General features: G+C 33.5%; 1 protein-coding gene across 1 annotated transcript; it reads left to right on the top strand.

The window, feature by feature from the left end:
* The first annotated feature begins 1621 nt into the window (after positions 1-1621).
* Positions 1622-16015, top strand: LOC122048321 (zinc finger MYM-type protein 1-like). Its single transcript, XM_042609907.1, has 5 exons — positions 1622-1918; positions 2028-2089; positions 2205-2307; positions 12434-14746; positions 15752-16015. Exons 1-5 carry the CDS (start codon positions 1622-1624, stop codon positions 16013-16015), a joined length of 3039 nt encoding a protein of 1012 aa, XP_042465841.1.
* The last annotated feature ends 668 nt before the right edge of the window (positions 16016-16683 follow it).

Raw genomic sequence — 16683 nt, 5'->3', positions numbered from 1 at the left:
CAGAAGAACTCGACGCGCTCATCCAGGCACGAGTGGCAAAAATAGTGGAGTAGCAGCAGAAGGCGCAAGCCGAGCGACTTGCGCAACATGCCACCTCGGCATCCGGTGGCCGAACGGCGTTGGAAGATCAACCGGAGCAGTTTCCTACCTTGGCGCAGAATAAGGGGCAGATCGGCATGCTAGGAGACGTGCCGCCCGCCCCGATTCCATTCCATCGGGCTCTGTTCCAGACTCCCTCCGAACTCGCCCAGGCCAACCAAGGATCATCCGATGAACCTCCCGCTCGGGATGTCAAGAAAGGCAAGGCACTTCGGACTGATTCTTCTCCCGAACGGATCAATCGCCAGTTCTTAGAAGCGATTCTGCAAGACCCACTCCCAAAGCACTATGCCCCCTAGCATTTGGGGAATACAGTGGTGCAACTGACCCGGACGACCATCTCCGTAAGTTCGATAACGCCGCTACTCTCCATCAATACATCGACGGAGTTAAGTGCCGAGTCTTCCTCACCACCTTGTCTGGCTCGGCGCAACGATGGTTCCGGAGGTTGCCGGATGGATCAATTCGGAGTTTTAAAGACTTCCGAACGACATCCCTCCACCACTTCGCAAGTAGCAAGCACTATCAGAAGACGAGTGTCAGCCTATTCTCCATGAAGCAGGGGCCCAGGGAGACTCTCCGAGCCTACATCCAACGATTCAACCAGGCGGCCATGGATATCACGACAGTTTCATCCGAGACCATGATGCACACCTTTACCCAAGGACTAACTGAGGGGGATTTCTTCCGTTCGCTCATCCGGAAGCCGCCTCGCGATTATGATCATATGCTAAAAAAGGCAAGCGAGTACATCAACGTGGAGGAGGCTCAGGCGGCCAGAAGGAAAGAGATACCTACTGACCCACCAACGCCAATCGAGCGGAGGCAGCCAGTTAGTCAACCACCGAGAGGGCCTCGAACCGAGGGGATGAGACCATATCAAGAAGCTAGATCACACGCCATTCAGCATGTGACATCCGAACGGCCAAAGGCAAGGGGAAAGGTATAGACTCCCATGTTTTGTTCCCTACACCAGTTGGCTAGTCACAACACCCGCGATTGTCGAGGGTTCGCCTCAGTTGTCTCGTCGACGCCAAGAAACTATCGTCGTCGATCGCCCTCACCCAACCAGCGTCATCGGCACCAGGGTGCCGGGCGACGAGAAGTTAGGCGATCACCCGAGCGGCCACATCATGGTGATCAGCCCCGGACCTCTCACGAGCGAGCTAGACCATCTGCACGGGAGGAAGAAAATAGAAGCAATGTCGCTCAGGGGGAGATCAACATCATAGCAGGAGGGCCCACCGGCGGGGATTCTAACCAGGCCCGAAAGTCGCATGCTCGATAGCTAAGGATCCACGCTGTGGGCTGCAACGAAGAGAAGGCGAACGGGCCCGAGATTAACTTTGGCCCAAGGGACCTCGAGGGAGTCGAAGTGTCGCACGACGACGCTCTCATCATTAAAGCAGTAATAGTCAATTATACTATTCACCGTATATTTATTGACACAGGCAGCTCGGTCAACATCATCTTCAAGAAGACATTACACCAACTCCAGATTGACAGAGCCGAGCTGTTGCCCATGACAACCCCACTGTACGGGTTCACAGGAAATGAGATTTTGCCGGTCGGACAGACCCGACTAGCTATATCACTGGGAGAGGAGTCGCTCCGGAGGACGCGGTCCACTAACTTTATCGTGGTAGACGCCCCCTCCGCCTACAACGTGATTCTGGGGTGCCCCACCCTCAACGAGTTTCGGGCTGCCGTCTCTACTTTTTGTCAGAAAATAAAATTTCCTGTCGAGGACCAAGTAGGAGAGGTCCAAGGAGACCAACTAGCAGCTCGGCGCTGCTACGTGGAAATGGTCCGCTCTGAGGTCAAATCCGCACGGAAGACACCCCGGATCATATATAAACAAAGTTTGAATGTATAATCAATTAGAAAATAGATTTATTAGAGATTATTTCATTGCTGAAATTGAACAGTTTGTGAACTTTGCTAAAAGTCATTCAGAAATCAGAATGTATGAATTGTGTCGAGTTACAATGTTTGTATAATCATTCCAGATGTAAAAATAGAGTCTTCCATAATGAGGATATTATGAAAGTACATATATATAGAAAAGATTTTGTACAAAATTACTACAACTGGTGTTGTCATAGGGAGCCTTATTTGTATAAATCAGTTGGGTCTTCTGGTGATTCATCATCTCGCATAACTGTTATTGGGGAATCATTAACTGATGATATTGCAATGCAATCAATGGTTCACTATGCGATAAATGGAGTTGATTATTCCAATATAGATGAAATATCAACATCTGAATATCAACAACTATATAAAATGTTAAAGGATAGTGAAAAAGAAATGTGAGAAGATATTCTTTCTGGTCATTCATAACTATTAGCTACTATAAGGTTATTGAATATAAAAGTATAACATTATTTTTTAGAAAGATGTTACGATGACATATGTTAATTATTGTCAGAGTTGTTTCCTGCTGATAATATAATAACTGATAGCTTCTACAGTATAAAGAAATTGATTAAAGATTTATGTTTGCCCGTAGAGAAGATTGATTATTGTATAAATAGCTACATGATATTTTAGAATAAAGATAACGAACTAATTGAATGCAAAATATCTACTCGCCCTCATTATAAACATCATACTCGCATAATAGGGAAAAAGAAGAAAAATATTGCTTGGAAAGTGATGTATTACTTTCCTAACTACTAGACTTCAATGCTTGTATGTATCTGTCACTACAACTTGCCACATAATGTGGCATCATTAGCATGAGCACGAAGGAGGTATAATGTATCATCTTTATGATTCCCCTGTATGGAAACATCTTAATACTGTATTTTCCTTCTTCGCAATAGAACCACATAATGCGAGATTGAAACTTTTTACTGATATATTCCAGCCATTTGGTCACTCAAGATAATAATATTCATCTTGGATGGTTATATTAACACCATACAATTTACCTCCATGGATGTGAATGAAAGATGAATTTATAATCCTTATTGTACTTATTCCTGGTCCAACCAATCTCAAAGACAAAATAGATATTTTCTTGCAACTTCTGATTGCCGAGTTAAATGAATTATGGAATATAAGGTCGGTGACTTATGATATTGCAAGTAAAATTATTTCTTTATAGTATTACCTTTTTTAAAAGTTATGATTTTTTATCAGCTTGGTTTTAAAATTCTAAGAAAAATTACTTTATTCAAAATTCCTAATTTTAACTAGTATTTTCAAAAAGATTGGACTTAGCCTAGGTATTAATCCCCTAGAAAGTATGTATCCATAGGTTTCAGCCAGAGCATCTCATAAGTACACTAGAAATACCTTGCTTATGTATGAAAAAATACTTAAAATGGAATGAGATGCATAGGGTACTGCTTGGACTTCAGAATGCTTATGTATGTGCATCGATATAAGTCTGCACAATAAATATCAAGTTAAATTGATCAAGTTAAGTTATCCACTTTAGTCAATCTAACAGGAATACTTGCTTAACTTGACTAACCAAATGAAAGATCTACCTCATGATGAACAACTAGTAGCTAAAGGTTAAACACTTATTTAAGGAAAGTAAATATCTGTTTTGAAGACTTTTTTTTACTTTGAACTCTCATGCTTGGATATTAGGACCCTAAAAATTAAAGCATTTAATTGGGCATTATTCAAGGGGGAGTGAAAGGACTTAAGTTCAGTTAAATATGTTACTATTTTTTTAAATATCAAAATTAAATATCTCTTTAAGTTAAAGCATTTTTTTTAAAGTTAAGTTTTTAAAAAAAAAATAGAGTATTTTTTTTTTTAAAAAAAAGGTTCAGATTTTCTTGTTTAACTATTTTTTTTAAAAAAAAAGTCTAACTATTTTTGAAAAACAACTTTAAACATTTTATTTAAAAAAGGAAATTCAAATATTTCTATCTAGCAAAATAAGTTTTTGAAAAAGTACTTTTAACTAAGTTTTTATATACTTAACTAAGTTTTTTTATAATTTTTTTTCAAAAGATAAGTACTTAACTAAGGTTTGATAAAGTATTTTTAAGTATTTAAAATCATTTTCTTAGCTAAGTATTTTTATAAGAAATTTTTTAAAGCTAAGATTTATCCAAGTTTTTTGAAAAAATTAAGTATTTAACTAAATTTTTTTAAGAAGAAAATCTTTCTAAAGTTAAATATTTTGTTAATTTTTTAAGAAAATCTTTTCTAAACCTAAGCAATTAGTTAAACTTTTTAATCTTTCAAAAGCTATGTATTTTAAATCCCTTTTAAGCTTGTTTAAAGTGATAAATTTAAAGGGAGCTTCACATTAAAATTTTGAAAGAAATTAAGAAATAGTATTTTTTTTTTCTATCTTACTTTTCTCTCTAACTTAGTATCTTTTTGATTATATTAAAGGGGGAGAGAAAATGTTAAAAAGATAAAGTTAAGTTAAACCTATATAACTTTTGATTAAGGGAAAGCATAAGGGAGATTTTTTTTTCAAATTATTTCACTAGTTATGCATAAGTTCTTTTAATTGTTTCACTTATGCTCATGCTTAAGGTCTATACTTTGTTATTATGTTTTACTTAACTTTGAACCAGGTTGTCATAATAAAAAAGGGGGAGATTGTTGGTGCAGGGAGCATCAGATGATCGCACCTAAGTTTTGATTATGAAAAAGGGTCTAAAGTTAAGATTACTTGTCGTCTAACAAGTTTGAATGAGCTTGCAGGAAAGTCCTAAGTGTTTTTAAGCAAAAGTCCAAGTGGATTCTAAGCAGGTGGAAAACCCTAGGGGGAGGTAACCCTATGTCCTAGGGGATGATAACCCTATGATATGGAGAGTCCTAACTGCGGTTAGGTAAGGTGAAGTCTTGGCAGGTCGAACACTTTGGGCGAAATCCCAGAGTCGGGACTCTAAGTAAAAATCCTGGTAGTCGCAGATCAGGTGGAAGTCTAGATGGATTGTGGAGCGAACGTTCAGCATGAAGACCTGAAATCTCGAACGGTGAGCAAAAGTCTAGACAGTCATGGAAGACCGATCTAGGAAAATGTAAACTCTCCTGAGAGGAGTAGGTGAGAACACGTTCCCCCGAAGAGGGAACAGTAAGCATCGATTCGACCTAGAGTCAGAACCGGACGGTTAAAGGCTGTCAAATTCATATTATATATATATTGTTTATTGCCTGAACTAACTTTATTTTGTAGAAAATTAAGTTGCTGAAAAAGTTGGTCCAGGCACCCGGTTAGCCTCCCCTAGGGGGGTCTGGGGTGCCTTGGCGATCCGAGCGCTTGAAGTCAGTCCAGGCGCCCGGACCAGAAAAAATATCCACAAGTTGATGTAGAGAGCGTTGATTGGCCGGGACATGTGGTCCAAGCACCCGGAGGGTTTCTAGGCTCTTAGAACAACTTATATAAGCAACATTTAACCAGGGGCTAAAGAACAACATTCAGAATGATTTCTGCTCTTGCACGTTGCTTAGAAAACACTTCCTCGACGCTCAGACGTTGCTCCGATGACTGAAGGCTTAATTTTTTAGATATGTAGTTGTCAGTATTCTTTATTTTATAAGTTGTTTTAATATTGTAATTCCATACTTGTATTTATTCGGAATTGATAGTGGATTACCCATCAAAAGCACTCTCATGTGCGGGCCTTGGAGTAGGAGTTGCCACAGACTTCCAACGAAGTAACTCTTGGTGTTCACGATTGCTATCTTTTTATCTTTTCTTTCTTATTCCACTGTGTTTTACTCGAACATTTCTAAATGAACGTGAAAGCCACGAGCGCTATTCACCCCCACCCTCTCTAGCACAACAATCCTACACTGGGCTATAGAAAGGTGGCAGGCAAATGTTGAAAAGGCTCGAGCAAACAGAAATACAAAGTCAGATGACCTGAGTACCAGAATCGCTCGACATACATGAGGATCCAGATCTATTATTGAGCATGTCATAGATATGGTGAGTTTAGTTTAAAGTTATACTTTGCAACAAATTTTGTATTTATTACCAAACTTATATAATTTTTCTCCAAATTATATGTGTATGCATGACGTGATCTAGCCTGACAATCCACATGTATAGAGGTCTTTCTCAAGACCCATAAGAAGAAGGATGAGACATTTATCGATTCTCGATCCCAGGACATACATGTAAGATTATTAACTTTATTATATTTAATCGTTTCTATCTTGATTAACTTTAGTAATTGTGATCAAATTGAATATTAATCGTATTATATTTTTCACACATGAGTAAATGACAAATAGAGAGGCTCAGGCATCTCAGCCACCAGGGGATTCACAACCTCTATTCACTGATACGCTAAAGGAGATTTATTATGATGTTGTCGGTGGATGGATAAAAAATTTCACACTCTACAGCCTTGTCTCATATGCCAAAGTTGCATTTGATCAGTTGAGGACTCCTAGGGGGCATGCTAGTTCTTCTTTTTCTTCTGAGGTGTAGTCTTTAATATATGAAAATCAATAACTATGCACTCAACTGGTCTCAATGGATCAAAGGATGGCCAATATATATCAGTGGAGGGCTACTGAGGAGCAGAAGAGGGTCATTGATAACTAGAGGAGAGCCGCTGAGGATCAGAGGAGAACTGAGGAGGATCAGAGGAGAGCCGAATGCGGCGCGAATAATGAAACTCTCTAGTCCCATATGCAAGCGCTCGTGACTAATTTCACTTAGATCTAAACACCACATGATTTTGAGTCACAGGAGACTCAAGACCTATCATACCATATTGATTAGCTTTTTCTAAGGTTTATTCAACTACAACTTAATTTTTTATTTATCATACATAAACCATGCAAAATATATTCATTCTATTTTGATATTCTAATATTTGCATTTCTAAATATTATATTATTATATCAGCATCATATGTTATTTCTATGCATGTATCTTTTTATTACATGTAAAAATTTTAATTATACATCAATTTGATAATAATATATCGTATTTGACTTTCTGGATTTTCTATTACTACCTTGTGTTTCTTGTTTTATTTAGAATATTTTCTATCATGATATATAATTAGATATTTGATTCTATAAATTTAGATTTAGATATGAATATTTATATAATTTAGTTTGTTTCTATTATTGTGTTTGTAATTTGCTTAGATTATATTTGTTTAAAAATGGATGATTGTGCTTGTTTCTATTATGGATATTTATGATATTGTGGATGTTTGTATGGATTATGAAATGTGATGTTTGGATTGTGTATGTATGAATTGTGAATGTATAGCTATTATGTATGTTTATTTGTATGGATTATAAAATATTATCGTCTGTGATGATTTATATAGATATAGAAATTATAGACAAGATAGATCCTAAATATAAATTGGCCTTTGTGATTTTTTTTGTATTACTGACAGAATACCGACGAAATCGATATTCCGTTGGTATATATCAACATAGTTTATGACAGAAATTGTAGATATCGGCATTAACTATTGATAGAAATAGTATTTTTGTCCGGAAAAATTACTACAAAAATTAAATTTTTGTTGGAAAATGTTACAACGGAATTTAAATTCTATCGATAAAATTGTTTCCGATGAATAATTATCTAACAAATAATTTTTCATCTTAATTTTATCACTAAATGAATACATAGACAAAATTGTGACGAAATTTTTAGTGGTAATCCTTATCTTTTTTGTAATGGTTGGATCTGAAATCTGACTTAGAATTTTTTTTTTAAAAAAAATAAGTTGGATTCGGATTGGATTCGAATTAACTAAATTTAAGATGGAAAAATGGAGTTTAAAATTTAAAAATTTATTTTGTGATGCTTGACTGGAAGACTTTTTAATTTTATATTGATCATGTAATATTTATTTTATGGAAGATTTATTTTTTAAATATTTTTTTGAATAATTAATAGTTTAGATAATTAAACTCTTAAATTTAAATATTTAAACTCATGAAATATAATTACGACCAGATGAAATTGGTTATTATGTGTTTAAATTAAAATATTATTATTATTATATGTTTTAAATTTTTATTTAATTATTTTGTTAAAGAATACAAGACTAATATTGTATAGTAAAAAATTAGATCTAGTTGGTCTGGGTTTGGGTTGATCTAGATTTGGGTTCGAGTTTAGAGTTTTTAGATTGGTTGAGATATGGATTGTGAATTCTTTTGTAATTCCCCTTCTTTAACCTGATTCGAACCCATCCACTTGACTCATCCAAATTGACACTCCATAATTGATGGTGACCTACATCAAACAGGGAGACAAGAGATGGAGATCGTCACGGGAGTTATTGGAACGAGTTTAGAGCAGGGTCGGATTTACACTTGGATCTCGGGGAGGGGGGCTATAGGGAGCGAGTACATCCCTCCGAGCGACCTCATGTCACAATTGTTGCAAGGGATCTAGCAAGCGTCGAACTACGGTGGCATCATCGTATGGAGTAGGTGTTAGTGTGTGCACTTATATGCCAAGATACTCCTTATGTATTTTATGGATAATTATTTCATAAAGATAAGTATTTATCGTTAAATATTTATTTTTCTGCAAGTATATGATTAATGATAAAGCTTCACGGATTAATGAGTATATTAATCTGAAATAGATATCTGAAGAGGATACATATATCTAGATCAACGCTGAGTATGACTAAATCGAGATAGACCGAGAGATGGATATCCAAGTTGTACTTAAAGATGCCTTGAATTTAGAGGTATACTAGACACAACTCGCTTAAGAGGAGACCACATATTAAGCATCATTATCATTCCTCTTATGAACAAGTGTAAATAATCTTTTGACTTGAGACTTTCATTTATTGTATGCGTGGAGCTATATACTTTAATGTCGTTAAAAGTAGTCTTTAATCGGATTATGATTAATACAGTTGTTGGGTGTATAACAAAGCGTAGAGAGAATAATATTGAGTCAATAGAGGATTCATCGTTCTCTTTGATTAGAAGTTAATATCCTGGTCGCTTGTTAGAAATATTAATGACTCGAAATCTATGGTCATGAAAAAAAATGATTTATCATTCAAGAGTCTATTATATCTTGAAAATCAAATAAAATAATTAATTTGGTAATTATGCATAATGTACTAAATTAATTGGGATGTAGGCTTAGATGAAGAGATTGAATTACACAGTAATTGGTTCATAGTGATTTATAGTTTATGACTAATATTAATTTGATTACGTTGAGTAACTAAAAATTGTTGCTAGATGGTTATTGTAATCTGTGTATGGATTTACACTACCTTCTGTACAAAACCTAGAGGGTTGCGCACATATATAGTATGTAGACATGAATATTATCTATAATTGATTATTTTAGTTTATACTAAAATTAGTCAATTTTACTATTTATGAATTAGAATTAATTAGATTATTAATTAATTCTAAAATATCATAAACTAAAACTGATCAAGATCAAATATGAATTTATTTGATCTAAAAAATAGAGAATTAAAATAGCCATAATCATGATGATTAATGGAGAATTCGAATAGTCATAATTATGATAATTAATGGAGAATTAGAATAGTCACAATCATAATAATTAATGAAAAATTCAAACCATCACCGTAATAATTAATGGAGAGTTTGAAGGGTTATGCCTCTTCATATTCCTTAAATGTTATAAGTAGTCATTTTTTGAAAGATTATTAAATAAACTCTCTCTCTACTTTTCCCTTGAAAACTTTTTCTTCGTTTTCTTCTGTCGAAAGTGATCGATGGTGCTTCCGAAAGATTTTGTCGATCTAAAAGACTAGTAGCTAATAGATCATATCAAATTTATGATCTAAATATAGAGTTATACATGAGTCTCTTATTTATTTATTTATGATATAACACTTTATAAAAAAAATTGATAACCCAATAACTATGAGATATATTTTACGTGATATAAAAAAAATGCTAATCCAACAACTATGAGATATATTTTATTTTATATTATATTATTAAAATTATATGTATCACGATCAAAGACACATGCTACAATAGGACGTTGACAGTAAATCTAATTTTAATATAGGTATTTCTCCTAACAATAAATTCGATGACGTTGAAAGTGGATACACTGCTCTCGTACAAAACTTACTCAGGGAAGAATTTTAATTTTAAGGCACTGAACAACTGTAATTCAATTAAAAATTATTCAATCCGGTTCAAATTGTTAATTTTCGGAATTTATTTTAATTTTAAAAATATTTATTTTTTATATTTTAAAAATAAGTGAAGACGTTTTTTTTAAAAAAAAATAGATTATTTATTTCTTAAAAAATATTATAATTTTTATTAAGATAACCAGAGGTTTTATTAAAAAATAATTATTATTATTTTTAAATCTAGGTATCTAAGTTTGGGTCGAATTAATCCGGAAGATAGATATTTAAAAAATAATAATTAATTGAATTTTGAATAATTAATTTCAATCAGTTTTAATTGAATGCTCATGTGATTTGGAGGTGGTTGACTTGCCTTTTGAATTCTGCACAATGTGTTAAATGTGCTTAATGGAGTTTTAATTTCAGCTTGTCAAAGTTGAGTTTTATTAAAAATTCAAAGAAATGTCTGTGCGAAGAATAAGTCTGAGTTTATTTTCCATTTCAAAAACACGTGACTAATGGAACCGAATTATCCAAATCGAACTAATCAAACTTTTTTTTTTAGATAAAATTTTCTATTAAAATCAATTAATTGGGTAATAAATATTTTTTATAAAAATTAATATTTTTTTTTTATTATTTAATAAAAAATCAATTTAATTAATCCTTCTGAGACTTTGAGTTTGAGCGCTCCGACCGTAAAATGTGAGGACATTGACGGCAAAAGTGTAAAAATTGAATCTGACCCACCAATCGGATCCAATTCAATATAAAAAATATCAAATTAGGACCGGAGATTTTAGGATTTGAATAAGGTCAGAAAATTTTTTAGAATTGCATTGGAATTGATGATAGAAAAATGAAGTTTGAAACAAAATTATTTTGTGATGTTGGACGGAGAGACTTTTTAAAATTTATAATTGATGGTGTAATTTTTTATTTTTTTTTTGAAAGATTTAATATTCTAAATAATTTTTTTAGTAATTAATAGTTTACATAATTAAACTCTTAAATTTAGATATTTAAATCCATCAAATATAATTACAACGAGACGAGATTTATTATTATGTGTTTACATAATAATAATAATAATAATAATAATAATAATAATAATATTATTATTATTATTATTATTATTATTATTATTATTATTATTATGTGCTTTGATTTTTTATTTAATTATTTTGTTAAAGAATAATATTGTATAGTAAAAAATAAGATCGAGTTGGAGTGGGGACCAGGGGCGTAGTTAGTGTGGGGCGGGAGGGGGCGATCGCACCCCCTCAGATTTAGAGTAAAAAAAAAATAATATGATTAAAAATAAAATAAAAAACATTTATTTATAAATCTAAAAGTATGTGGGCTTTTATGTAAAACTCCAATCAAAAGTCAAAACTTGCGGCGTGTTTTAATTGCTCTCTCTTGTCCAAAAAAAGTTATCTCTCTTCTCTTGATTTTTCTCTCCGTCGCCGAAGCTTTTATTTTTCCCTTTTCACTATTTTTTTCCCTATCGGTGAAGCTTCTTCCCACACAACATTATTTTTTTTCCTCTTCCATTTTCTTCTTCCTCCACCATTACTCTTTCCTTTTTCCTTTATCCCATGTTCTTCTTCCTCCCCTAATTCTCATCTTATTTTTTCCTAATCTTAATTTTGCCCTCAAAATCCTTCGTCGCACATTGCCGTTGTCATCCACGTCATTGTCGGCCTATCATCGCACGCCGCTGCCAACGCCGTTATCGTTTGCTGCCAACGCTGCCATCATTACTTCGCTACTATCGCTACTATCGTTTGCTGACAACGCTATCGACGCTCCACAATAAATTTCTTTTGATTGAGGTAAAATTTTCTTACTTGATTTCTTTCGATTACGAATTTAAGTATTAAAAAAAAATATGTAGTGTTAATTTTGTATATATTCATATTTTTGTTTGTTATTCAAGTGTGTTAAATGTTTACACATATTGAGGTGATAAGTATAAATAATATGCATATAAAATAAAATTAGATAAGAATTAATGATAAGAAATTAGATAAATAATATGCATATAAAACAATATTTTATAATAATAATATGTATATAAAATGAATCATCTTTATGATAAGAATTAAAATTAGATAGTCATATAATTAGAAAAATATGTTTTTATAATGTAAACATTTGACTTTATATCTCTACCAAGGGATCATTAACTCTCTATCAATTTAGTTTATTATTTGTTTTTGAATATAAATTGTTGAAAACAAATAGTCATTAATTAGATGATTATATTTCTGAAATATTATGTTGATGATAAATTAGGTGAAATAATAATGTTGAGGTATTTTAAGAAAATACGAGATGAACCTACTTCAAACAAGTTATCTCCCCCTCCACCACCTCCTCCTCCTCCGCCTCCTCTACCAGCTCCTCTTGATGCTGACTCAAATGAGTATCCTAGTGATCCTGGGCTAAGAAAGCACATTCTTGAGTATAATGTTAATGAAAGGGAGATTATTCGACGTTACTATTTGCAAAAAGGTCCTTTTCAACCTAAAAATCATGAATTTCCTTGGCGTTCTTGTCCCAAAGAGAAACGAAGATTTCGAGCTATATGGTTTAGTCTTCATCCTAATTGGCTAGAATACAGCATTGCAAAAGATGCGGCTTTTTGTCTTTATTGCTATTTATTCAAAGCGGATCATGGTGGTCAAAGTGGTGGTGATTCTTTTGTTACTGAGGGATTTAAAAATTGGAGAAAGAAAGAAAAATTTAATGAACATGTTGGAAATCAGAGCAGCATTCACAACAGGTGCATGATGGCGGCTTATGATTTAATGAATCAAAAACAACATATTGAAACTTGTTTGGTCAATCAGTCTAGTCAAGTAGCTATCGATTATCGTGTTCGTTTGACAGCATCAATTGATTGCATAAGATTTCTTGTGCGTCAAGGATTAGCATTTCGTGGTCATGATGAATCAACAAACTCACTCAATCATGGTAATTTTCTTGAATTGTTAAGATTTCTTGCTGACCATAATGAGGATATCAATAGAGTTGCACTAGACAATGCTCCCTCAAATCTCAAATTGACATCGCCTGATATTCAGAAAGATATTATCAGATCCATTGCTTATTTAACCACTAATTCTATTCTTGGAGATCTCGGTGATGAATTATTTACTATATTGGTTGATGAGGCTCGTGATATATCTGTTAAAGAACAAATGGCAGTTGCTTTACGGTTTGTAGATGAAAGGGGAAATATTGTTGAGCGCTTTCTAGGCCTTGTACATGTAAGCGACACTACTGCCTTATCACTTAAAACTGCTATTGATTCTTTGTTGTGCCAACATGGATTATCTATATCTAATTTGCGGGGGCAAGGATACGATGGAGCTAGCAATATGAGAGGAGAATTCAATGGCTTAAAAAGCTTAATTATGATGGAGAACCCTTCTGCTTATTATGTTCATTGTTTTGCTCATCAACTGCAGCTTACACTTGTAGCTGTTGCTGAAAATCATATAAGAATTTCTACTTTTTTTGATGTGGTTGCACAATTGAACAATATTGTTGGAACGTCATGCAAGCGAAGAGATATACTTCGTGAGAAACAATTTGAAAAAGTTATTAAAGGAATTTGCAATGGTGATATCTTCACTGGACAAGGTATGAATCAAGAAATGACATTAAAAAGAGCTGGGAGCACACGTTGGGGTTCACATTATAATGCATTGTTAAGTTTGATACATTTGTATCCTTCAATTATTGATGTTCTTTTATTTGTTGAAGAGGAGGGAAAAGATCACAAGCAAAGAGCACAAGCAAATAATCTGTTAGAATTGATTGGAAAATATGAATTTATATTTCAGATGCACTTAATGAAGAATATCTTGGGAGTCACGAATGATTTGTCGCAAGCTTTACAAAGAAAAGATCAAGACATTGTAAATGCCATGATTCTTGTAAGATCAAGCAAACATCAACTGCAAACTATGAGAGATGATGGTTGGGATTTGTTACTGAATGAAGTTTCTTTATTTTGTGTTAAGTATGAGGTAGTCACCCCGCACATGGAAGACTTGTTCGTCTTTCATGGGAGATCACGACGAAATATTGAAGGAAGGACAAATCTTCACTATTATCGTGTTGAAACATTTTATGAAGTGATAGATTTGCAACTTCAGGAGTTGAACAGTCGCTTTAACGAGGTGAACACGGAGTTGTTGTTGTGTATGAGTTGTCTTGATCCATCAAATTCATTCTCTGCTTATGATAAGAGAAAATTACTTCAGTTTGCTCAGTTTTATCCATCCGATTTTTCCCCAATGGAGTTAATGCATCTTGAGCCCCAACTTGATAACTTTATTTTTGATATGCGGAGTAGCAATCAATTCTCTGAGGTTGTGGGGATTAGCCAGCTTGCTAAAAGGATGGTTCAATTGAAAAAACATCGTCTGTATCCTTTGGTGTATTTACTTTTGAAGTTAGCATTGCTATTACCTGTTGCAACTGCAACTGTAGAGAGAGTGTTTTCAGCAATGAAAATAATCAAAACCTCACTTCGAAATCGGTTGGGAGATGATATGGTAAATGATTGTTTGATACCATATATTGAGCGAGATGTGTTTGATACCATTGATAATGAAGCTATTATTCAGCATTTTCAAAATATGAAATCTCGAAGAGTGATATTGTAAAAAACATATGAAATTTATATATAACTTTTTTTATACATTTTCTGTGTTGTATTATTTTTTTTAATTTGTTGAATTCGCCCCCCCTAATTAAAAATCCTAACTACGCCACTGCCACAGTGGGGTTGTAGATAAATCAAACATTAGTGAACAAGTTTGATATTCGATTTGATAAAAGTTTATTTATGTTTGTTCAAAACACTCAAGATCAATTAAATGAATAATTTTGAATAACTCGTTAAACTAAATAAACAAGTTTGAACACATATATTCAGCTCGTTAATGTTCGTGAATAACATTTGTTAAATGTTTGTGAACAACATTTATTAACATGTTCGTAAATAATATTTATCAATAAAACTCTTATCATACTAAATAAATGAAAACAAAGTTTCAAAATAAATAAACAAGTTTATATTATCAAGCTCAATAATAAATTAAACAAGCTTAAAATGTAAAATTTTTAAATAATCAAACAAACTTGAATTGAAAGCTTGATAACATTTACATGAATCAAACTTAAGCCAAGACAAGCTTAAACTAAGCTCAAACTCATAAACAATAAACCAAGTTAAACTTGATTATTTGAATAATTATTTCAACTGTTTGGTTCATTTTGGGCATACCTCGGCATGGTTCGATTATTTTATCAAACAAAATTGAATACCATAAAGTCTTACTCAGCTTGGCTTATTTACAACCTTATGGGTTGGTTCGGATTTGGGTTGGTTCAGATTTAGTTTGATCTGAATTCAAATTTAAGTTTATAGTTTTTAGGTTAGTTCGGATTTGCATTGGGAATTCTTTTATATATCTCTTGCTTCAACTGGATCTGAACCCATCCACTTGATCAATCGAAATTGACACTCCTAATTGACGATGAGCTACATCAAATAGGGAGGGAAGAGATGGAGATCGTCACGGGAGTTATTGGAACAAGTTCAGAGCACGATGAAGTGTAGTCCCATCCGACTTTGTGGCTTGTTCAAGGAGAAAGAATCGAGTTTGGAGAAGGTGAAGGAAGCCTTCCTCATGTTCAATGAGAATGGAGATGGGTTCATCGATGCGGCTGAGTTGGAGGAGTCCGGAAACACGATTCAAGTCTACGACAAGAACGAAGATGGGAAGATTGATTTTTCGAAGTTTGTTGAGTTCATGTAGCTCAGTTTTTGTCGACAATATCTTTTTTTCCTCTCCTTGTTCAATTCAAGGATACAAAAGTCTAAAAACAGTATGAAAGAAAAAGAAAAATCATATTTGAGAAAAACACCATTCATTTCCTCACCAAAAGTCAAACATTAAATTTTGGTCAAAATATGGACTTGCCTTTCCATATTTTGACCAAAGTTTAAAGTTTGACATTTGAATTCGCACAAGAATGTGTTCGACGTGCTCGATGGATTTTTTTTTTACGGTTTTATGATAAATAAGAATTTTTTCTTTAAATAGAAGGTATAATTAAGAGGATGTTGGATTTTTGAATTGATCATCGCGTGTGCTTTCCGATTTAATCTGATGGCCGGTGGAAAATTTTCGTGGGACCGGACTGGTACTCCAGGGATTATCAATGAAACTAACTGGGATTATCATTTTTTTAGTCCCCGAGGCTATGGTATCACGATAGGATATTTAGATCATCATCCATATATCTATGGTTCAATCCCTAATTATGATGCATTTATAAGATTTTTTTTTTCAAATGAGACGAGTAATCAAAGGATGTTAGCTCTTGAGTTATTCGTCACGCGTACTTTTTTATTTATCCTGATGTTAATAAAAAATTCTATGAATATGGACTCATCATTTTATGACTAGTCAATAAAATTAAC

Source organism: Zingiber officinale, chromosome 2B (genome assembly GCF_018446385.1).
Source record: "Zingiber officinale cultivar Zhangliang chromosome 2B, Zo_v1.1, whole genome shotgun sequence".
Classification (NCBI taxonomy): Eukaryota; Viridiplantae; Streptophyta; class Magnoliopsida; order Zingiberales; family Zingiberaceae; genus Zingiber; species Zingiber officinale.
The sequence above is the reverse complement of the archived record's forward strand: the minus strand, read 5'-3'. Positions and strand labels throughout refer to the sequence as shown.

Excerpts from the sequence above, each read along its gene's own strand:
- LOC122048321 (XM_042609907.1), top strand. The coding sequence starts at position 1,622 with ATGACAACCCCACTGTACGGGTTCACAGGAAATGAGATTTTGCCGGTC. Across the intron at positions 2,090-2,204 it reads GAATTGTGTCGAGTTACAAT|GGAGCCTTATTTGTATAAAT; the intron begins GTTTGTATAATC and ends GTGTTGTCATAG. Across the intron at positions 2,308-12,433 it reads ATATTGCAATGCAATCAATG|ATGATTATATTTCTGAAATA; the intron begins GTTCACTATGCG and ends GTCATTAATTAG.